The sequence below is a fragment of the Mytilus trossulus genome, chromosome 14, assembly GCF_036588685.1.
Source record: "Mytilus trossulus isolate FHL-02 chromosome 14, PNRI_Mtr1.1.1.hap1, whole genome shotgun sequence".
Lineage (NCBI taxonomy): Eukaryota > Metazoa > Mollusca > Bivalvia > Mytilida > Mytilidae > Mytilus > Mytilus trossulus.
The window spans coordinates 49,111,757-49,134,938 of record NC_086386.1 but is presented as its reverse complement, the minus strand read 5'-3'; the positions used below and the strand labels follow the sequence as shown (position 1 = coordinate 49,134,938).

The 23,182-nt window shown below is 30.8% G+C and overlaps 2 protein-coding genes across 6 annotated transcripts in view; one reads left to right on the top strand and one right to left on the bottom strand.

The window, feature by feature from the left end:
* LOC134697361 (cytoplasmic dynein 2 heavy chain 1-like) overlaps positions 1–10,154 on the bottom strand; it is a 70,683-nt gene extending 60,529 nt beyond the window's left edge. For 3 of the 5 annotated variants that reach the window (XM_063559589.1, XM_063559590.1, XM_063559591.1), the window contains exons 1-14: positions 10,054–10,154; positions 8,663–8,867; positions 8,008–8,320; positions 7,291–7,536; positions 6,596–6,828; positions 5,846–6,094; positions 5,184–5,257; positions 4,486–4,645; positions 3,800–3,975; positions 3,219–3,414; positions 2,612–2,720; positions 1,998–2,146; positions 1,122–1,220; positions 575–714 (exon numbers count right to left, since the gene is read on the bottom strand). In XM_063559589.1, the coding sequence (XP_063415659.1) occupies positions 575–714; positions 1,122–1,220; positions 1,998–2,146; positions 2,612–2,720; positions 3,219–3,414; positions 3,800–3,975; positions 4,486–4,645; positions 5,184–5,257; positions 5,846–6,094; positions 6,596–6,828; positions 7,291–7,536; positions 8,008–8,320; positions 8,663–8,848 (2,330 nt within the window). In that variant the 5' untranslated portion in view covers positions 8,849–8,867; positions 10,054–10,154. Of the gene's footprint in view, positions 1–298; positions 532–574; positions 715–1,121; positions 1,221–1,997; positions 2,147–2,611; positions 2,721–3,218; positions 3,415–3,799; positions 3,976–4,485; positions 4,646–5,183; positions 5,258–5,845; positions 6,095–6,595; positions 6,829–7,290; positions 7,537–8,007; positions 8,321–8,662; positions 8,868–10,053 lie in introns of those variants that run through there. The other 2 variants (XM_063559594.1, XM_063559593.1) reach the window with 2 other exon arrangements.
* A 34-nt stretch (positions 10,155–10,188) lies between these two features.
* On the top strand, positions 10,189–22,940 carry LOC134697362 (DCN1-like protein 5). The gene is made up of 10 exons (XM_063559595.1): positions 10,189–10,322; positions 12,863–12,937; positions 14,150–14,283; positions 14,629–14,711; positions 15,143–15,216; positions 15,970–16,061; positions 17,529–17,637; positions 20,402–20,506; positions 20,840–20,942; positions 21,468–22,940. Exons 2-10 carry the CDS (start codon positions 12,869–12,871, stop codon positions 21,524–21,526), a joined length of 828 nt encoding a protein of 275 aa, XP_063415665.1. The 5' UTR covers positions 10,189–10,322; positions 12,863–12,868; the 3' UTR covers positions 21,527–22,940.
* Positions 22,941–23,182: the final 242 nt, after the last annotated feature.

Below are 23,182 nucleotides of genomic sequence, written 5' to 3'. Positions count from 1 at the left end.
AATTCTAAGTTTAACTTTTAACATGATATTTTTGTCAATATAATGGAATTTTATGTGACTGTTATAAAAGTGAGAGCTTTGGCTAGCTATAATACAAGGTTTAAATTTTTCTACATAAGGAAATACCTGTACCAATTTAGGAAATTGTCAGTAGTTTTCCATTCATTTGATGTGTTTGAGCTTTTGATTTTGCCATTTGATAAGTGACTTCTTTTTAAATTTTCACTAATGTTTGGTATTTTGTTTATTTTACTTTTTTTGGCACCTTACGAATATACAACTATTGTGAATGAGATACCTGTATGTGAGCTCTATTTTGATTTCTGGTAAGTTCTCATTAAGAGCTTCCAGTCCCATCTGATATTGATGTTCCAATGATAAGTGACCTACCTGTATGTGAGCTCTACTTTGATTTCTGGTAAGGTCTCATTAAGAGCTTCCAGTCCCATCTGATATTGATGTTCCAATGATTAGTGACCTACCTGTACGTGAGCTCTACTTTGATTTCTGGTAAGTTCTCATTAAGAGCTTCTAATCCCATCTGATACTGATGTTCCAATGATAAGTGACCTACCTGTATGTGAGCTCTACTTTGATTTCTGGTAAGTTCTCATTAAGAGCTTCCAGTCCCATCTGATATTGATGTTCCAATGCCTTATACAGCTGTCTATCCCAGTGGGCTTTCCATGGTTTCATCATGTCAGCAGAAAATCCCTGAGATTCAAAATGACTAAATTATCAAAAATGAAAACAATACTTTATATATTTCATGTGTCCAAAGCACTATTTCAGGAAATACCCTCATCAGGAATGTTCAAAGCCAAGTACTTGAAATACTCATTTATTTATCATTAGATATATATTTATCAAGTTTATTGTTTAAGAGATAATGACTTAAAAGCCTTATATCTTTTTTTTCTATCAAAAGAAATTTGTTTTGCAATGCAAATACATAGGAATAACATTTCTGTATAAGAAATTCAACCATCAATTTGGGAATTTGTCTGTAAACGTTGCTCTACTCTTCTTCACCAGTTAAAGTGCATATATGACTGTCAAAATATCAGATTGACCTGGCAAATCATAAATTTCAGTACTTTCATTTCTAAAATCTAACTCACTTGCTGTACCAATCCAGCCATCATGTGTCTGATATCCATTAAACTATCCTTCCATTTCTGTTGTTGTCGTAACAAGTCAATGTTCATCATCTGTGTCACCTGTTATATAAAGCAGTAAATAATATAATCAGGTTTTATTAACTCTTTACAGCTAATTTCCTAATGCATGTAAAGCAAAACTGTGGTTGGCTTGCTTGCTTTGTTTGTATAATTGTTTAAACGAGCTTTGTTAATAAGATTGACATCTTTAAACAATTTATATAGGCATAGTTTAACCTGTATATATCATATTACAATTAATTGAACATTATCCCAATTACAATTAAACAATATACAAACTAAGCAGGCAAGCTAACCAAAGTTTTACTCTACAAGCTTTAGGAAATTAGCTGTAAGAGGTTTCATTATCTTTACCAATATAAACAATGTACTTAAATTTGATGATTTTTAGAACTTTCACAATCTTTTTGCATGCTTATCATGTAGAATTAAAATTACAGGCTCACATTTTCAATTCTTTTAATCAAATTGAGCATGATAATGATGCAATCCTTAATCCTTATTCTTTCTTTCCCACACATAAGAAGAGGAAATTTAGTATGTGAGAAATTTTTCAGAACATTAAGTTAATTGAGTTTCATCAAGTAACAAGTAAAGTTAGTTCTGTGTTGTGATTAGTTTTCTCTGGAAAAGCACTATTTTCTAAAACCTAGTATATAATAGTGAAATAAAAAGTTCATAGCAAGTTTGGCATTCAGAACTTGCAGAAGAAAGAGTGTTGTCTACAAAAAATTTTATTATCTAAAATTCATCTATTAAAATACTAGACACATAAAAAGACAAATACACCCTGCTATGACATTATATTAGACTTACCTTATCAGTGATAGTAAAATGAGACTTTCTTAGTCTTCTATTCTCTGTTGTAAGTCTTTCGGCAGCTTTCTGTAATTTGTGGATATAGTTATCTAATTCCTCTGGGTTGTCCCAGGTAATCTCTACATTCTCTCCCTTAGTTTTACTTCCTATAATTATAAATATATGTACTCATTGTAAAAATGTATCGAAGTGTGTAAAAGTCAGGATTGTTCCAGAAATAAAAATATGTGAAGGTCAGAAGACATTTTTTGTTTAACACCACTATTCTTAGTTTTTTAAATGATTAATTGCGTTAATTGTTCAGGCTACCAAATTTTGATGAGCAGCACACCTAACAGTCGTTATCAGGACAAAATAAATACATAACAAATCATGTTTATGATGTATGTTTTTTTTTTATCATTTCCTGCTATTTGTGCCTATGAATTTTATGTAGAGTTTTTGAATACTTTTGATCGTGTATGTTGAATGAGAAATATTGATAGTATATAATCAAAAATGCTTTAAACATATATGCAGGACTTTAAATGATATAAGTTTAACTAAATGAAATACAAATTTCTAACAAATATAAAATTTAAACAATCTAAAGTAAGGAAAATATACATTACCAGATCTCGGATTCTTGACAAGTTTCTCAAAAGATAGAGCAGAATCTAACATCATAGCTTGTTGACTGGGTATCATCTGTTGGTCAATCGAGTTGTAGAAATGAGCAACCTGAAAAAGTAAAAAAAGAAATACAGATGTCAACATCGCTTTCATTTGATGATGAGAGTTAAATTTTGCTACATTTTACACACGGCATATTTTTAAATTATTAGCTTTAATTATAACCAACACAAAAATAAATCTTTTTTAATAGCACAAACTTAACAAGGCTTACTTATCCAACCAAAAATTGAAAAGGAATAAAATATAGAAATGTTAAGAAATTGAAACAACTATTATCTAAACTGTAAAACTGTCTTTTGAATTATCTAAAAATCTAAACTATCTAAATAATGATTTAAAACCATCATTATATTATCCAGATTTATACAGTTTTTTATGCCCCACCTACGATAGTAGAGGGGCATTATGTTTTCTGGTATGTGCCTCCGTTCGTCCGTTCGTTCGTCCGTTTGTTCGTCCCGCTTCAGGTTAATTTTTTCTATAATTTACAATCAGAATTTTGGTCATTGAATGATATTAATGATTTTTGTAACATGTAATAACCTGTTTCAAAACGACTCCATGTCTGTAGAACTTTTGAGCTGTATTAGAAACATGTTGTATTTTTGCTGGTACAGCAAACCCCATTGACCCAAGCTGTCTGACCTCTCTCATCAAGGTTACCAGTCTGTCACCATAGTTCACATGTAACTTTCCTGTTTTATGATTTAATTCCATCAGCCTTCCACTGGTTTCCAAACTATTAAATAATTCAATACATTTCTGATATGACTATAATAATGTTACAATTACTGTGGATTCATTCACTATTTGTCTGATATATATTACTGTATTATTGCTGTGTGTTTGCTTATTTAACATTGTCTAGAGATATAGGGGGAGGGAAGAGATCTCACAAAGCATGTTTAACCCAGTGTTAGATGTATCTGCAATCAAGAATAGGGTAAATAGTCTGAATTGTGTTCAATTTCCGTGTACATTCTAAACTTAAAACAGATATGCAAGTTATAATTTGATGTGAAAGTCTGAAGCAGGTTAATACTGGAACTGATCTGGACAAAAAAAAATACCATCTTAAGGCTAAGGTCAAAAGAATATATACATAATCTTAGTCTGAATATTACCTAAGTGGATTCCTTGTATCATTTATTTGATCTAAAATGTCCCTGGACCAGTCATCAAATGATTCATTCCTCCATGTTCTAAGTTCTTCCAATAAATCATGTCCATCTTTGTAGAACTTTTTATATCCTGCCAAATCTCCAAGCAATGTCTCAGCTGTTTTCATGGTTTCTTCAAGCTATAAAGTAATGATAAAACTCATTGAAGTCAAACTATATTTAACAGGTAATTTTTTTCATTCAGAAATGTGTCCATATAATGTGATGGTAACAAAATGTACATACTTAATGGTCAAAGAAAATAACCTTAGTATTTTGCTAATTCCCTTAATTTCAATTAATTACAATTTGTTGTATAAAAATTTGTAAAACTTTAATTCTTGATGCGGACCGCATTTATGATTCAAAATATACAATCTATCAAATACCTTTTTCCTTTTTTTGTAATGTGTCTTTCATTGTAAAGAAAAATTAGAGATGTCATTGTTAATTTGAATGCTATTGAATTAGATTTCTTTTTTTATTGTGAAAGAATAAAAAAACAACAACAAATGGTCTACAGAATATACATTTTTTAAATGTTACAAATTGTGAGTTCCCTAAAAATATTTCCAACTAACAGAATCGAGTGTCCATTTTGACACACTTTTTCATTTCAAAATAATTATTTGAAAAAAATTTGAACATACCCTGGCTTCTGTTTGTCTAACATATACAATAGAATTGACAATTTCAGGTAAATTTTTTCCCTTAGGTATTCCTTTTCCCCCGGCTCTCTGTCCTGTTCTCTTCTGAAAGTCATCTTCAGCTTCTCTGATTTGTACAGTCAACTGACCAAGTAAAGTTTCCCTGCAAAAAGAGGAAAAGGATTTCTAGTTGATCAGTAGCCTCACATATAAGACATGTACTTTAGGGATGCAGCAATCACAATCTTTATGGTCTTACAGAATACAAGAAATATTGCAATGTCAAGTCTCCAGCTCCTTGTGATTGTAAAATCAATTGTGGAATAATGGCAATTTATGCATGCATTATCTTAAATTTAAATGCATAAAACAACAAATTTCAGTGCATCAGTTTCATGACTAATTATATAATGGTCTGAAACTGAGCATACAAGCACAGAAGTAAGGTAAAAATGATTTAGAATGTATAATTTAAGTTGAACTAGAAATGAGATACAGTATTGTATTTCTAAATATTTTGCAAGCATCATTCGTATATACCTATTTACTGACTCCACTGACATGTTGCCAGTAGCATCAATTTGTGACCATTAAATCAATTTAAATAATTTCTAAATGAAGTCACATTAGGACATACTTGAATCTTGCCTGAATAAAACAGTAAATATTGAATAGTTTCAAATGGCCAGTTCAAAGTTTACCTTTCAGATACCATGTCTCTGTTGATATTCTGTCTTTTGATTAATTCTTTATATCTCTGGAACTCTCTCAACAACTACAAAAAAAACCATACATACTGAATATTTCATCAATACTAAATCTGTTATCAATGTTTTTATAACTATTAGCTCTAAATAACTCATTTGTTTGAGTTATCAAGAAAAAATTTAGAATAGCAATAATGTTTTGATAAAATTACTAAATTATATTAATAATAAACTTATCTATATAGGTTTTTACCACTACATCAAGTGTGATACAATATTTCTCCACTCAGGACAAATATTAAAATGTATAACATGAATCTTTTTGAGCATAAACATGATAAACCAGGTATTAAAAATGTTACTGTTGAGTGTGAATAAGTCATATTGCACAAGATTCAGTGGCAAAATTTGTTTTACTACTTTTTTATACGAAATGTAGCCAAATTTTTAATCATCTGCCAAAAAATATGTTCTTTATATGTGTAGTCATCAGACATGGTCTATATTTAAGGACATGACAAAAGGAAATTTTAAGGAAAGCAAAGAAAATTTAAAATCATAATTGAATTTTGGTAACAAACAAACTATGAAATATTATCAACCATCAGGAAAATTAATTCAGGTAAGAATTAGAGAAAACTTGGTATAAAACTTACTTGCTGAGGATAACCTTCAAGTCCTTTCAGTTGTTGCTTCAACTTTACAGCAATTTTCTGCTCAACAGGTGCCATAACTCTATCATATTGTGCTACGGCAGCATTCCACAATGGTTGTGTATATGGATTGTATTGGAGGGGATTTAATCCAAGAAATGAGTTGAATGCCTCATTAGTTCTTAGTTCCTTTTGTTCTTGGGAACTTAGTAATCTTATTTGTTGTTCATGAACAATTCTCAGGGTTAAAATCTGGAACATATAAAATATCTTCTGTTGCATGTAAATATCTCAATTACATCTTTAAACAATATAATACAATAATTATTTTTTTTAAGTTCTCACTATCAATAGTACAGCATAAAAATTTCACATTGTAAAAGTAAAATTCTAAAAGAGAATGGGAATTAATGCTCAATTTTGCTCCCAGTGCACGTACTTTTATATGTTCAAGTACAATGGAAATACACATTTATGAAAAATAATGTAATTTGACAAAATTTATAAATTTTAATATTTTTGTATGGGAAACCAAACAAATCACTCAGATCAAACATTTGAATAGTAAAACTTTATGTCATGGTTTGGTATTGTCAAGGAGTTTCACAGCTTCAATAAAATATTGGACACTGCAAATAATCTTGAAAATATTTTATACATTTTAAGAATATTTTTTGAAGATATTTTAAAAGCAGATGGTCAATAATGATGTCAAATGTATTTCAACATAAAAACAAAGTCCCTAAAAGGTACCTCATCTAATCTCTCAGATAATTTTTTCAAGTTATCAGGTGTATATCTCTCCCCTTTCCATGGATGAGCCTTGAAATGTTTCCAGAACTGTCCGGTCAGTGTTTCACAAACTCCTTGCCACCTGTCACATATAGATACAGCAGACCTCAACGACTCCTTTACTGGACCAAATTTTCCCATCCATAAATCTTCCTCAGACAACTTCCTCTGTATATATCGGCCCAGAGAGCCACCTAGTTAAAACATTGGTTATAGTGTGAACTGATCATGTAACAAAACTTGAAGGAAATTCTGTAACTAAAATATTTTATTTAAATAATGTCATTTTTCTCAAAATTAGCATTATTACGGCTTTATGCTTACATCACTAGCCAGGTTCTTTTGTATTCCTTACACTCAATCAATACTATTAAATAACCAAATCGGGCTTCTTTCTCTTTCCAATATTCTTTCATTCATTTTTTTTTTATTAAACTTTAAAAAACAACTGGTTATTTTAATTGGTATTTCATTTTTAGAAAGGTAAGAGCAATTTAAACTTTTGCTTCAAGGCAGTATTTACTAAAATCTATTAATCAGGTAGGTTTTTTTTAATTTTACTTTTGACCAGACAGTGTAATTGACATAGTATAAGACTGAACCAAATTCTTGGTTCTCTCAATCCTCTAATGGAGGAATACAAATAATTTGTTTACCAATAACATCCATGAAATGTTTCATTCTTGGTTCAGGATATAGGTCATATTCTATACATTTCCAGACATCATCCAGTGCATCTTGGGTAATATCTACCAGCTCCATAACATCCTGTAGTGACATGGCATCCAATCCACCAAAGTCCTTCGATACAGGCTTAAATAGGTCAACATAGGTGGCAGCTCTCTCGTCTCTCTTCGCCAAATCTCCCCAGTACTGAAACTCATCTACTGGGCTCAAAATACCTGAAATGATTATTTTACATAATTAGAAAAAATTACCTGTCATAGTTTGACTCTTTACCAGTCAAAGGTGCATTAAACAAATAGCAATTTATTCAGACTGGCAATTCACCTGACTTGTCTGAATTTTTAAAACAACAACCTGTCAGAAGCTTGAATTGTCCATAAATATTAGTTTGGAATGGTTCAAATTAACTCCAAGAAGTTCAGATCATCTTCTGACAAGGACAAATATTAATAGAATAAGATTTAATTTTATAAAAATAAATCAATTCTACATTCATAAATCATATTCGTGTAGTTGTAGAATTTTTTTCCATGTGCTTCCAGCTAAAGTCATTTTATTTATTTTTTGTTCTGTTGCACATTTCTCCTAGTTTTTTTCTCCTTCTAAATATTTTCCTGGTACAATGGAAGGTCTTCGCATCTCTAGTTCTTGATAATATTTGTGAACTTTTCAGATGTGCTACTTACTTCCAAGGTTATCTGAATCGTCTTCTTTCCCTCTACCTCTAAATGAAGGATCTTGTTTCCTCATGGCAGCTCCAAGACCGGCTTCCAGTTCACTAATCAAACTTTGAAGTTTTGGATCCAGATTTCTGCTCCACTTCCCGTCTTCCAACATGAGTGGAGCATATACCTTTTGGACAGCATGGTACAATGTGTTCAATGGAGAGTCTACCATTGACGACACAATAATATTGTTATGAAGGTTATCTGGTGTAATGACATCAGGACGAATCTTGAAGAAAACTATCACCTGCTCTTTATTTTCGTTAGGTTCAACCTGGTAATAATTTGTTGAATGTTACAATAAAAATATACTATATTGCTAGCTTTTTGATATTCTCAAAAAGGAAAAATCCTGAAATCCTAGGAAACAAACTGCTTTATAGTCCAGCATATCTTAATAAATCTGACAAGAATATTCAAGAAATATTTGCCAATGGACATTTAGTTTACAAAATAAATAAATCTTGTATATGCAATTTGAAAACAATGATCTTTTTTAGCTGATAATCATATAAAAATTGTGATCATCCTTAAACAATAAGACCTTTAAAAGTATGAAGGTATTCAAAATGTGTTTTTGTGTTTTAAAATAACAGACTCACAAACCAATAATTACCTTGTTATAAAAATTAATCCTTTTTCCTTCATTTTTCCCAGCTAGAACTGTGGCATTACCATCATCTAAAAAATTATTTAGGGCTCTTGAATCAGCCAATGCAGAAATTGATCCATCGGACACAGCAACACCAAAATAATTGGCTGTTGTGGCCAACACATACTCTTTACGTGAATCTCCAGGCATTCTGAATTTACTTCATTTTCTAAAACATAAATAACAATATAAAGCTACACTGTTTTACTAAGATTTTTAGATTTTTTTATCAAGGCTCACTACGATTCTTTACTGTTTCAGATTATTTTGCAATTTTCGTGTGTGAAAAAATGGTGTCATATATTTTCATATGAAGTAAAAATTGGATCGGAACATGGACAGGAAAGGACTATAAAATCTGGAAATGAGTATTTTCTAAAGTCATGGTTCTGCCAGAAACGATCTGGTAATTGATTGAACCCTAAAAAAAGTTATTCAATTCTTTTCAGTACTAAAACTAACTTGTAAATAGTTTTTGGTTGATGTTTCATGTGATGAAATTTTAACATGGTGATTTTTTTTCAGATTGGCACAGAATTTTTACAAAAGACATGAAGACACTACTTTTTTTTAATTGAAAATGCAGTTTTCAAAATTTGTGATTAAATGCAAAAAGCTGAGTCTATTTTCCTCTTTATGTATTAAGGATAAACAGCCATTTTATATAAGAACCCTGTTAATTTCAACTCACTGGTTTTTCATGTTTGTTATAAAGGGTTTTTATATAAAGTTTTTTTTATGAAACGGCTATTCAAAACGACAAAATAAAAACACGATAGTCACATGTCTTGAAGACCCTTGTCTGACAGGCAAAAATACTATATGGACTATATTTTTTTTCTGATTTTTATTAAATTTGTTCTAACTTCTTTTAAAGCGACTTTGAATATCTTAATAAAGTTGTCAGGTTGTAGTGTTGTTGTTCAAAATATAGATACCGGAAAACCTGCCACAATGTATGTGTTTGCAATAGAAACCCATGAAAGACATGAAATTTGGATGATACATGTATGAAAACATATGACCTACGACAAACAGTTACAAATTCTATCAGAGCAAAGGAGTTCTCCGAAACCAAGAAAAGAACATTCCGGTCATAACAATAATTAGACACCTTCTTTTATTATAAGTCGACATTAATATTTAAAGAAATAAGAGCCAGCATTTACTGTGATGATTTAGCCCTGACATTAGCATTGCCAAGGAAATGGTAACAAACAGTCAATAAGTTGCAATATATCAACATGACAACCTAATATTTGATTAAAATATTTATCTTGGAACATCTTGTTAGAGGCATGTGTTCACCTAACTTGTTTTATGTCAAATATTCTATCATAAAACTATGACTTTACCAGCATGCACATATTTTCTGTCTCTTTCCTCCAGGAATGCAGAAATGTTTTATTGAAACGTTGGTTTTGATTGGTTGATCTGGACGCTCTTACGTTTCCTCCAATCGAAAAGAGGCTAACAAAAACTATTCAGCATCCGGTTAAAGTTGGTGCGCCTGCTCAGAGAGGTCATTTCCGCTTTCTAAAGGTTCTGAAAAAGTTCAATACTCATCGGATTACTTCAGAACATCGTTATTTTCAACCATTTTTGCATCCCAGTTATAGATGTGGTAAGAAATATACGATTGAAATATGCTCTCGTTTTTTTCTAAATTTCAAAACGCTGGAAACATTGAAAATAAACGTTTTTGCTTCCTATCTCTTACACAATTTCGTCGTCAGGGCAAAGAAAATCGATGATTTATTTAGCAAAGAAATTAGTAAATTTCGTGACTTATAACGTTTCCTATTTATTTTTGAAAGACTATTTAATGATATTGCTATACATGCAGTAACATTGTTATTGATGATTGGAATTGCAGATTTGGTCAAACTGGCAAGTGTACCCTAATATGAGGCAGACATTACCTGTGAAAGGGGACGAAGTCTGTATGATTTTTTTTAAATTCTTCTTCTTCTTCTTTCAGTACAGATTCAGACTCTTCTTGAGTGTATATAAATGACTCTTGCTCATGAAATCATGAGGCCTTCCCTCCTCACTTGATAAAAACTATTTACAGGAAAGTTATTTACAAATAAAACTACATGTATGTGCATCTGGGGTCTAAGGAGTTCTAGGTGTGTGAAGCTCCAGATATTCAAAGCTCCTGTCAAAGGCCTCTGGCAGGATGGTAAGGCATGCCTTGAACTCTTGTAGTGTAGCTGCTGTTGTGGCTTTTTCTGGTAGAGTGTTCCATTCCCTGGTGGATCTTGGGAAGAAAGAGTACCTGTATAATTTGGTCTTTCAGAGTTTACTTTTGGTGTATGCAGTGGCCTCCTCATAATTCAAACATATCTTAATTTCAAAACCGGAAAAAGGTAACGTTTCCGAATTTGATTCTGTTGTAAGGGATTTAAGTTGTGACATTATTTAAGTTTTAACGTTTGCAATGTAAACAAAGAAATGCTATCATTCAGTAACGTTTTTTCATATCAACAGCTCCAGATAAGCTGCGTATTTGCGTGATCACGCAATACAAATAATAAAAAACCAAATGCAATTGCCCATTGCAGGGTTCAATAACCCAATTAATTCGTAGGAAAATCAAATTATATGCCAAAACCATGAGTTTTCAATCCTTTTATTGGCTACCATTTGCGTTATTTACGCTAATCTGTTTACAGTCGTCGCGTAAATCTATTTTTATAATATTTATAATTGGAAATGTCCTTTTGTTCTAAAAATAGATCCCTGTATCAAGTAGCAGAAATGGGTCCCTGTTGGAATTTTTCGTTGCTCAAAAGGTACACATGTTTTTAAAAACATTTTGATTTTCTCTGGGTTTATCCAAATAGGGTATGTCATGATCATGATGATGTCATAGTTTTTCGAATTGCTCGGGATTTATAATAACATACATTGAATTAAAATGAAGTGAATGTCTGGTAAAAATACTGAATAGCAGCATGTTTTCAGCTTCTTTTGAATAGCTGAAGGAATGTTATGATGATAACAAGACTCAGCCAGTGTTTTTAGGAAGCGTCCTTTGAACACACAGGGGTGTTTGTGTACCTTATCGAGAACATTGTGAAGAAACACTTGGTTTTGTCGTCAAAAACTAAACCAGTTGGAAAAGTGAAAGGTCAAATCTATTAAATTATGACATGATTTGTAGTTGGAAAGCATCAGAAACCAAAAGTTCCAATAAGGGACAGCTTAACCCAGATTAATGTAAATTGAATAAAACAAAAAATAAGTATAATTAGACTTAGAGTTTACTTCATAATTTTTTTCTTCATTTTTACGGTTAATGTGTGATCATGAATACACACAGAGGCACTCTTAGAATTTTTTATATAAACATGATAAAGGTATATAGGAAAGAGAAAAATCTGAGACGAGTGCATGTGAATACATATATCAGTATTTTTTACAGTTCATATAAGCTGTGAGAAAATCCAAAACTGGCAGGCGTTTGAAACAGGACACAAATTAAACCTACAATTGCTGGTCAGTGAATATAAAAAAAAACAACAGCTAGCACATATACAAAGAAAGAAACATATATAAGATGTAAAAACATCTGGGGTTGATATTGCCTAATTGTGGTCATTCTTGAATGGGTGAGCAAGCAGATGGGAATGAAGAAATGAAATACTTTCATTTACACCAGACCATTGATGATGAATTTGTATTGGTGAAAGTTCTGTCATAATTAAATTTCATCAATGGAGATCCCTGATGCAAACACATGCAGCTGGTACATCATACTACATGTTTTGAATTCAAATATCATTTTTGGGCAGGTTGGTCCAATCTGAAACTAGCTTACATGTATCAATTGTATAGAACATTGTAAGCTAGGGCAAAGAATAGTTGGAACCAAAAGTCATCATCCTTCTGTTTTCAAACCAGATTTCAATCTTCATAGCCTTTTGCTGTTTTCTGTCTTTTTGGAAGGTTGTTTTCTCTTTGACAAATTCCCCATTTTAATTCTTAATTTTCGAATTTTAATTTTCGAATTCTTAATTTTCGAGGATTAGTTTTATGTGTTACTCTAGATCTTAGCTTTATGTAAAGTCTACAACCATGACTACTTCACCGCAAAATAAATCTAGAAGTAAAAATACTGTCTGTCAGATGTATATTGTATTGTTTACTGTTTTGTAGGTATGTATGCATGATTTAAGCGTGAAAGAAGAGGAAGAATCAGAAGGTCATCTTTTCAGTCAGTTGAATACTTTGGTAAATATTATTATACAATAAACCAAAAAGACCATTCAATTTGATGCTAGTGTTGCAAACACAAATTATCTACATGTAGTTAAATAAATTAATCTAGAAACCTATATATCAGTCAAGAATTTGATTGAAAAAAGTTATGATTAAGGTTATGCAGGGTTTCCCCTGGGTCAAATATTTTTTTCGCCACCTCTTTCGCCAAAACAATATATTTTTCGCCACTTTATTATTTTTTTCGCCAAGTAACACAAATATATTTTTCATTTAAAATTTTCCTTTTTTCTAGCCCCCCCCCTGTTTTTTACAACAAAACGATGTATCTTTTCACTTGGAATTGATCCCTCGAGTAAGGTGTAGTCATTACATTGAAGGGTTACTCTCATGCCAACCTTTTGAATAGATTTTCTCATAACAACAGTTTTCTTTTCTAGACCATCGTACATAAGTAAAACTATATGCTTTTAAACAAGTGTGTAACTGAAACGACTTTGAAGTACCCACTCAAATCAATGATCTACATGAAAGTTAAATGATAAAGTTATAAATCAGAGACCTTTCTTGCTTTTGGACATTTTTCGTCATAACAACAATTTTCTTTTCTGCACTATCATTAAAAGAAGGAGAGGAAGCGTAAAAATTTTGCTTCAAACAAGTGCGTCGTAAAGTTGTCAATAAATCCCTTTTGTGACATGTGACAGAAGCCATTTAATCATATCATTTTGTCACATCATACAATCAACACCTTTATTAATTCGTCCTTTGATGTCAATAGCTATGAATGCAATCAGTTGATTATTGATTTTCTGTCAAAATCTTAACGAGTTCAAGGTGAATTCTGAGTATTGTCTGATCAGAAAAGTCAGAGAAACCTGAAAAAAGTAAATAAAGAAGATGGCTGAATTAAATCGTTATATATATTTCTTTCGCCAAATTCTTTCGCCAATGATGAATTTTAATCGCCACAATTATTATTTTTTCGCAAATTGCGAAAATGGCGACCGCCAGCGGAAACCCTGGTTATGTACAGTGGGGAATGTTGAATTTGTTGTTTCATCACGTGTCTAGAGAGTAGTCAATGTTAAAGATGCACATAGTTCTGTGGGAGAAAGTCTCTACAGGACCTTTGACCAGTTGTTTTCAGAACAATTAGATATTGTCTTATGGAAATAGGTTTATTACATATTATTCTTGGAACTTTATAATTTCTACTTTTAGCACATACAAGAAGGATCAACTTGCCACACACACTGCGTAAATGTAAATTATTTTAATATGCCTATAAGAAGAAAAAGATCCTCACCTACTTTTGATGACCCCAGATCTAAGAAAGCAAAAGTTTCCTCTTCTTGGTAAGAAAATATTTTTTTTAGATTTCAAAGGAAAAATTTCATTATTGGCAAAACTACAGTATGAACAGGCCAGTGGTCATTATTTCAGATTGTCCAGTACCAGAATAAGGACTAGTTCATGTTTTAAGTGACAGTTGAAATTGTCGAATGATCAGTAAAATAAATTGGTAGCACCATGCATTAAAAAAAATAATGGACAATTATTGTTCAATGTATGTTTAGTGGTGTTTGTATAAAAAAAAACAGTTTTGTGAATGCTCCCAAAATAATTTATAATTAGAATATGATATACTTTCTTTACTGTAAACACTATAGATGTTAATGAATATTTCGTTCATTAAACAGGAGCAGACGTGAACAAAGAGTCCAGGACACAGATAACATGTTCAGTAATAAAAGATGTATAGCATGGTTCCATGAATATACAAGTAAGTATAGAAAAACAAGATGTGGTATGATTACCAATGAGACAACTCTTCACAAGAACCACATGACACAGACATTGCTTGAAATATATATTGATTTGAAAATTGGTATATAGTTTTATCATGACAAGTTAGATCGAGTTTGAATTTTGTTCTAGTCTGATGATTCTGTGCAGAGTTATGGTCCTTGGACTTAGAAATTCAATCAATAATTTACAGTTTTTTTGTCATGTCTGAAGATATTGACTTGATTTTTGTTATAGTTTTCACCATGACAAGGTATAGTAGATCAAATTAGAATTTTGTTCCATTACAATGAATTTTTAACTGGTTGGGGACTATGTATTGCCATGAAATAATCACATAATGCTTATATATGTTTTAGTTTACAAATGACTATTGAACAATTTGTATAATCATTCCTTAATTTATAGCTGATGATGAAGACATGTTAGGTCCAGAAGGAATGGAAAAGTTTTGTGAAGACATTGGTGTAGAACCAGAAAATGTTAGTATATAGTAATAAATAAAAGATATTGACACAATGATCATGATAGAGATGTGATATTAACACAATGATCATGATAGAGATGTGATATTGACACAATGATCATGATAGAGATGTGATATTGACACAATGATCATGATAGAGATGTGATATTGACACAATGATCATGATAGAGATGTGATATTGACACAATGATCATGATAGAGATGTGATATTGACACAATGATCATGATAGAGATGTGATATTGACACATTGATCATGATAGAGATGTGATATTGACACAATGATCATGATAGAGATGTGATATTGACACAATGATCATGATAGAGATGTGATATTGACACAATGATCATGATAGAGATGTGATATTGACACAATGATCATGATAGAGATGTTATATGATTGCTGATGAAATGACACAAAACAAGGATTTCAATTTGCTTAGTAAAAGAATGAGTAAGGACCTTATGTCAATTCCATTCATGTTCAGAATTTACATACTAATATGGTATATACAACTAAAGTCCTAGTTTCATAGTCCACTGAACAAAGACAAAGATAGTGTGAATGAAGGGGGCATCTTGTTTCATACTTTTATGTGATATTTTTAGCAAAGCAACACATGTGTTGTTTTGTCATATTCATATTGTGTTCAACTTTAAAAATACTATATATTGAATTGATTGGATGCAAATTAAGAGAAATAGATAATCAATTTTAAAGAATGTTTTATATGTGCTTTATATCTTCAGATTGTTATGTTGGTTCTAGCCTGGAAGTTAGAAGCCAAATCAATGGGTTTCTTCACTAAAGCAGAATGGTTAAAAGGCATGACAGACTTACAGTAAGATTTTAAAAAAAACTAGCCGAATAAACAGCCGATTTCATTGAGTGTGAAGCTAAAGGTAATATCTTTGGTTAGCTTGCTTGTTAGCTGAATCATGCTGTCATTATTAGGTCAGGTAAACTACCCTTCTTTAAGAGTAGACTAGTCCAGCAGATAAACCATATATCTGTCTGTTGGACTTGGCTACTTTGAAAGGAGGGTACTTTACCTGACCTAATAATGACTTCACAATTCAGCTAACTAGCAAGCTAACCAAAGATATTACCTTTGACTACACAGTCAATGAACTCTGCTGTAACTTTTCTTACTTTTGACCAAATCTTAATATATTAAGAAATTTTAGTTTTCCTCTGAATACATAATGACTTTTGCTTATATTTTTGGGTAAAATTTCATAAAAAACAATCAACACCCTATGATACTGATTTGATATCTAAATCTTTCAAGATTTGCCACTATCTTTCATAGTTCCAATAAAAGAGGGACGAAAGATACCAGAGGGACAGTCAAACTCATAAATCAAAAATAAACTGACAATGCCACGCTAAAAATGAAAAAGACAAACAATAATACACACGACACAACATAGAAAACTAAAAAATAAGCAACACGAATGTTAAGCAATTTGTTAATGATATGTTATACTTAGATATTTAATTTACAATATGATGTATTTGTGAATTACCATACTTATTAAGAAGATTTTATTCATTTAAATTTATATCAGAAATACATGGTATATTAATATGTAACAAAAATAGGTTCCACTACAATCTCTTATTCATGAACTGTAATTTAAGTTATCTTACTATATACAATTCAATATTTAGTTTTACTTTAGATTCACAAAATTGCAAAATGGATGCAAACTTTACCCTTCATTGCTCACAAGTGCTTTGATTACTAGAATATTGTTATATTTGAAGGCATGCTGTTGAATTGTGGGATAACAGTAACAGAGCAGATATTTGCCCCGTCAAATCCCTGGTGTTGGCAACTTTACAAATGATGTGTAAACATCTAATGAAATTGCACAACATTATTGTCAATGATCATGAATTCAACTTTCAACCATAGAGTTTTAGCACTAGTCATCCAATCAAAATGTGTGTTACATGCTTACAGCAGAATGCATTGAGTGTTTATGTAAAGGTATAATATTTGGTTAGCTTGCTTGTTAGCTGAGACGTGTAGTCATTATTAGGTTAGAAATGATACCCTCCTTTTGAAGTTGTCTAGTCCTACTGACAGATAGATTGGTTATCTGTTTGTCTAGTCTACTCTTAAAGGAGGGTACTTAACCTGACCTAATAATGGCATCAAGGTTCAGCTAACAAGCAAACTAACCAAAGATATTACCTTTACCTACATACTCGATGTATTCAGCTGTTATAGCATTAGAATTGATGATTATTGTATTATTATGTGTGTAAGAAAGTTTAACAATTATTTATTTGATTGTAGGTGTGATTCTGTGAGAAAACTACAGTCAAGATTAGACTACCTCAGAACATTATTGGATGATCCAGCTACTTTTAAAAATATTTACAGATTTGCATTTGATTTTGCAAGAGTATGTCACTTTAATAGTTATTACCTTAATATTCACTGCACACAAAATGACTCAGTTAAAATTACTCTTGCTTATATTTAGTGAATAATTTTTAAAACAGGTTGATTACTGGTGTTTTGAAGTGACGACACACTGATTTACAACCATAAACTGTTTTTGTCGAGCCTTCGACTTTAGTCGAAAAAGCGAGACTAAGCGATCCTACATTCCGTCGTCGTCGGCGGCGTCCACAAATATTCACTCTGTGGTTAAAGTTTTTGAAATTTTAATAACTTTCTTAAACTATACATGATTTCTACTAAACTTGGACAGAAGCTTGTTTATGATCATAAGATAGTATCCAGACGTAAATTTTGTAAAAAAATAAATCCATTTTTTCCATATTTTACTTTTGAATGGACTTAGTTTTTCTGCGGGGAAACATTACATTCACTCTGTGGTTAAAGTTTTTAAAATTTTAAAACTTTCTTAAACTATATACATGATTTCTACCAAACTTGGACAGAAGCTTGTTTATGATTATAAGATAGTATCCAGACGTAAATTTTGTAAAAAAATAAATCCATTTTTTCCATATTTTACTTTTGAATGGACTTAGTTTTTCTGCGGGGAAACATTACATTCACTCTGTGGTTAAAGTTTTTAAAATTTTAATAACTTTCTTAAACTATCCTGGTTTTTTTTTACCAAACTTGGACAGAAGCTTGTTCGTGATCATAATATAGTATCCAGAAGAAAATTTTGTAAAAATAAAATTCCATTTTTTCCATATTTTACTTTTAAATGGACATAGTTTTTCTACTGGGAAACATTTAATTCACTCTGTGGTTAAAGTTTTTAAAATTTTAATAACTTTCTTAAACTATCCTGGGTTTTTTTTACCAAACTTGGACAGAAGCTTGTTCGTGATCATAATATAGTATCCAGAAGAAAATTTTGTAAAAATAAAATTCCATTTTTTCCATATTTTACTTTTAAATGGACATAGTTTTTCTACTGGGAAACATTTAATTCACTCTGTGGTTAAAGTTTTTAAAATTTTAATAACTTTCTTAAACTATCCTGGGTTTGTACCAAACTTGGACAGAAGCTTAATAATGATCATAAAATAGTATCCAGAAGTAAATTTTGTAAAAAAATAAATCCATGTTTTCCGTATTTTACTTTTAAATGGACTTACATTTTCTTCCAGTTAACCATACATACATACACAGTCTGCAGTTGTTTTTAAACATTTATTAGATTCATAAACTATCCTGGATTTTAACCAAACTTTTACAGAAGCTTCTTACAATCAGAAGATTGTATCAAAAGGAATATTTCTATTGAGTTTTTTCCTCATTTTTGTTGAGCCTGCAATTTACATCAAAAGTAGGCGAGACACTGGGTTCCGCGGAACCCTTACAAATTTTATCAATAGAATATTCAGAGAGATTGAATATCACAGCAAATCACCAGCTTTCAGTAAAAAAATACCTCAAAGAGATTGAACTGTTTTCATTCATTTTGTGTGTACTGTAACTCATATATATAGAGAATAATACATGGCAAAATCCGTATCATATATTGTATCATCCCGAGACATCAATATCAGCCCAAGGGCTTTAGGCCCGAGGGATACGGCATGTGATACGGATTTTGCCATGTATTATACGCTTTATCATATATTTCAACAGAAGAGTATTTATTTATATTATATGAACTGTTTTCTAATCCATAGCACTGGGTTAACCTTCAGTTTTGCTTTTGTCTTGTTTCAAAGCCATAAATAAGTTGGTCTTATAGTACTAACAAGCTTATGATCCTGTATCATTTCTTGACTTCCGTTTTAGGTATACTTTTAAAGCATTTTATTCAGTTTGCTTCATTCTCGCCAAAAATCGCCCTTTTGACGCCGTCTTTTGACGGTGTCAGTGCCCCTGAATATTGTGATGTTACAATGGACCTTTGACGTTCTACACAATCAACAAGATTTGTGTGTAGAAGCCATAAATGTCCCTTTGGCAGCAAGAGGGTTAAAATAACTGTTCAATTATTTATACGAAGCACCTGGGTTACCTTACAATCTGTTGTTTTAAAAATATTTTGTTTATTATTGTATTTATTTGAGTATTTTGTATTTTTTATAGTTGCATTTATTGTGCCAAAAAATATGTTGTGAAAACTTGATGTTCGTGACGTCACATACAATATGAAAACTTGACGTTCGTGACGTTACATACCAAACAATGACGTCATTCAAAAAGTTTACCTATTTTGAGGATATTTTTTCTTGAGCAAAAAAACTGACAGTAAAAAAAAAAAAAAAAAAAAGGTATGCGATACAGGTTTTACCATGCGATACGGGGTATGCGATACGGGTTTAGCCATGCGATACGGGGTATGTGATACAGGGTAGGTGATACAGACTGGAAAAACGAACCTTTATTAGATATACAAAATAGCTGTATTTTGTACTAAATATATGATAAATGCAAATACACTTGCCTTTTAGTGAAGTTAACCTGGGATGTTTGAAATGGAAAAAAATATTGGAATCATAAAAACATATACACAAGCTTCATTGGTGTGCTTGAATCTATACAGTTGTAAAGAAAAAAATAATACCAGGAGCAATATTTATCAAAAATATTCTATAAATTACAAATTTTGTAGACCGATTGTCAGTAGACTGTTTTATTTCATTACAATCATAACATTTATTATAACATCTAATTGACAAATATTGAGAAGATTTCATGAAATGTTTATTTGTATATTCCAGGATAAAGACCAACGAAGTATGGATATAGATACAGCCAAAGCTATGTTAGCATTAGTATTAGGTAAACATTGGCCATTGTTTGGATCGTTCCATCAATTTTTAGAGGTAATTATTTTTCTGTACTGTAGCCATCTTCACATTATACACATATATAAATTGCACTTTAAACCTATCTTGAGAAAACCACCCTTCTGCCACTTTGACATTCATGCTGATGTCTTCACCATGTTCAAATATGTTAAAATTACATTATTATAGAGAGAGATGTTAGGAATAGTGTTCCTGAAAGACTATACAGAGAGGTAAAGATAAAGTCTTAGAATTGCAGGTTTGAAATTATGAGATATTCTTGAGAAAAAAATGGAAGTTTTTCTATTTAAAGAATTAACAATTGAATTCCAAATTTGACTTAAAAAGAAATGATTTTTCTATTTTCAGCAATCTAAATATAAAGTAATAAATAAAGACCAATGGTGCAATATACTAGAGTTCAGTCGACTTGTTAATGTTGACTTATCCAATTATGATGAAGATGGAGCATGTAAGTAGTACAAGTATACTAACAGGTTAATTTATTGTGGACTTAAGGTGGTACCTCACACTATAGGGAGATAACTCTGTAAAATCAGCTAAACGTTTTAATTATGTTATGGTGTTAAGGCAATATTAAGCTTCTCAATGATCAAAATTGGTGTTTGACAAACTGCTATATAACCATTGTAATTTTTCTGATAAAACGGTTGGTTCAAAATTTTTGAAATTTTTATATTTTTGTTTAAGGGTCCAAGTAAATACTTTATCAAAATTTTGTGAAAATTAAACCAGCCAAATTAATTTTAGTGAAAGTGTTAGGTACCACCTTAATCAGGAAGTTATGAACCCTTTGAAATCTAGGCGGAATGACTTTCCAAGTTATGATCTTTCATACTTAAATGCAAGCAGAGGCATTATCTGTGTTTCAATTGTCTTTTATAAAATATATAATTTAGCAGAAAATTTTAAAACTGATGTTTCTTTTATTAGATATTTAGAATTGGTCCATAATCAAATCATTATTTACTTTTAGGGCCAGTTTTATTAGATGAATTTGTAGAATGGATGAAAGAACACAGAATGGGTAGCTGAAACTTTGAACTGTAAAATCCTGGAGCTTCCATTATTTGGTCACATGGTAGTCACATGATCCCCATGTGGTTGGGCAGAATGTTACAATAACAAATGGAAGATTTGTGTCATATAAAACTTAGCCATAAAGAGGAGTAGAAAAATATATTTAACAACAGATATTTATTGGGTTATTATAATATTATATTGATCTTCCTAACATATGCAAACTTTCTTACAAATCAAAAAAAAGAATCTGATCAATTATTTTACTGGTATTTAAATATCCTTAGTGAACATATTGGTAATGATTGTTAAATTGATTTTATCCGGTTTTTTGAGAAGCAAGGGCTATGTTGTGATATCCATAATGAATGATAGAAATGGAAAGTTTACATTTTGAAAACAATTGAACAACTTACGAAATATTGCACATAATTGGTATAAAAATGTTTCCTGGTTTATAATATGCATTATGTAAAATGCACCCAAAATTGTAAATAAAGTTTATTTTCAGTGAACACTGACCTCAGATGATTATACTTGTTTTTAAATTGTGACTTTTTAGGCTTGTTTAACAATGAATGGAAAATTAGATAGTCATAAGGGTAAATAAATGACACATAAAGATAGACCATACCTAAGTAATTTTGTAGTCGTATTGCTTACATATAAAAGCAGGGTTTAATATTTCAGTTTAATTGAGCATTGATGTATTTTAAAAAGTGTTAAAAACATGAATTAATTGTTAAGTATGAAAGTTTGTATATACCAGAAAGACATTGACTTATGATTTACATGTTGATGAAAGATAGTTGTGAAACATTCATATTAGAAAGTAACTTATTTATATAGTGCTACTCAACAGCTCATTGCTAAAGTATTGTATATAAACATGCAGTTAATGTGTTCTTGGATGCAATTAACAAACATACTAAGATATGTCGAGACAATTTTTGTAGTTTTTCATGTATTATTATAATTCTTTTCTCTTTCAGATGCATATTTTTTGTCCATTCTCAATATGAATTCTATTCTTGCCAAAATATGCATTTATTTGAAATTCTTAGCTTCCTTGATAATGGTCCGTTTCAAGTACCAGATCTATTATATATGTATACATTATGTATTAAGACACAGAACTGCCTTTTAAAAATCTTTTTCTTAGATTAAGATATGTATGTAGTTAGGTGCTAATATTTTACTCGACACATAAACACATTGGCCTGTATCCATAAAAACACTTAAGTTAAGAAATCTAATCCTAATACTAATTTATCATTAGATATATGATAAAAATCTGTTCATTCCGAACAAATCTTAACTTTGATTAGTTTTATGCATACAGGCCCTGTTATATACAAGAGAGACACTTTAAAAATGTACTATTCACTCATTGAAACAAATTCAATATTTTTCTTGTAAAGTGTTATATCTACCTTCCAAAAAAAGGATATCCAAATGGTTTCCTAGGAAGATATGTTTGAAAAGATCTTGCAATTACTGTGTTATATATTAAACTGCCATGTATAAAAAAAACTGCTACCTATTTATATTTGCATCTGTGTATTATTTGGGAGGTTTTTCTACTTGTTAATGATAAATGTATTTATTTGTTTTCCTAGATGTTACTCTGTCCAGAGTTATTGCACTTAAGATGATCAGTGAATTTGTTCT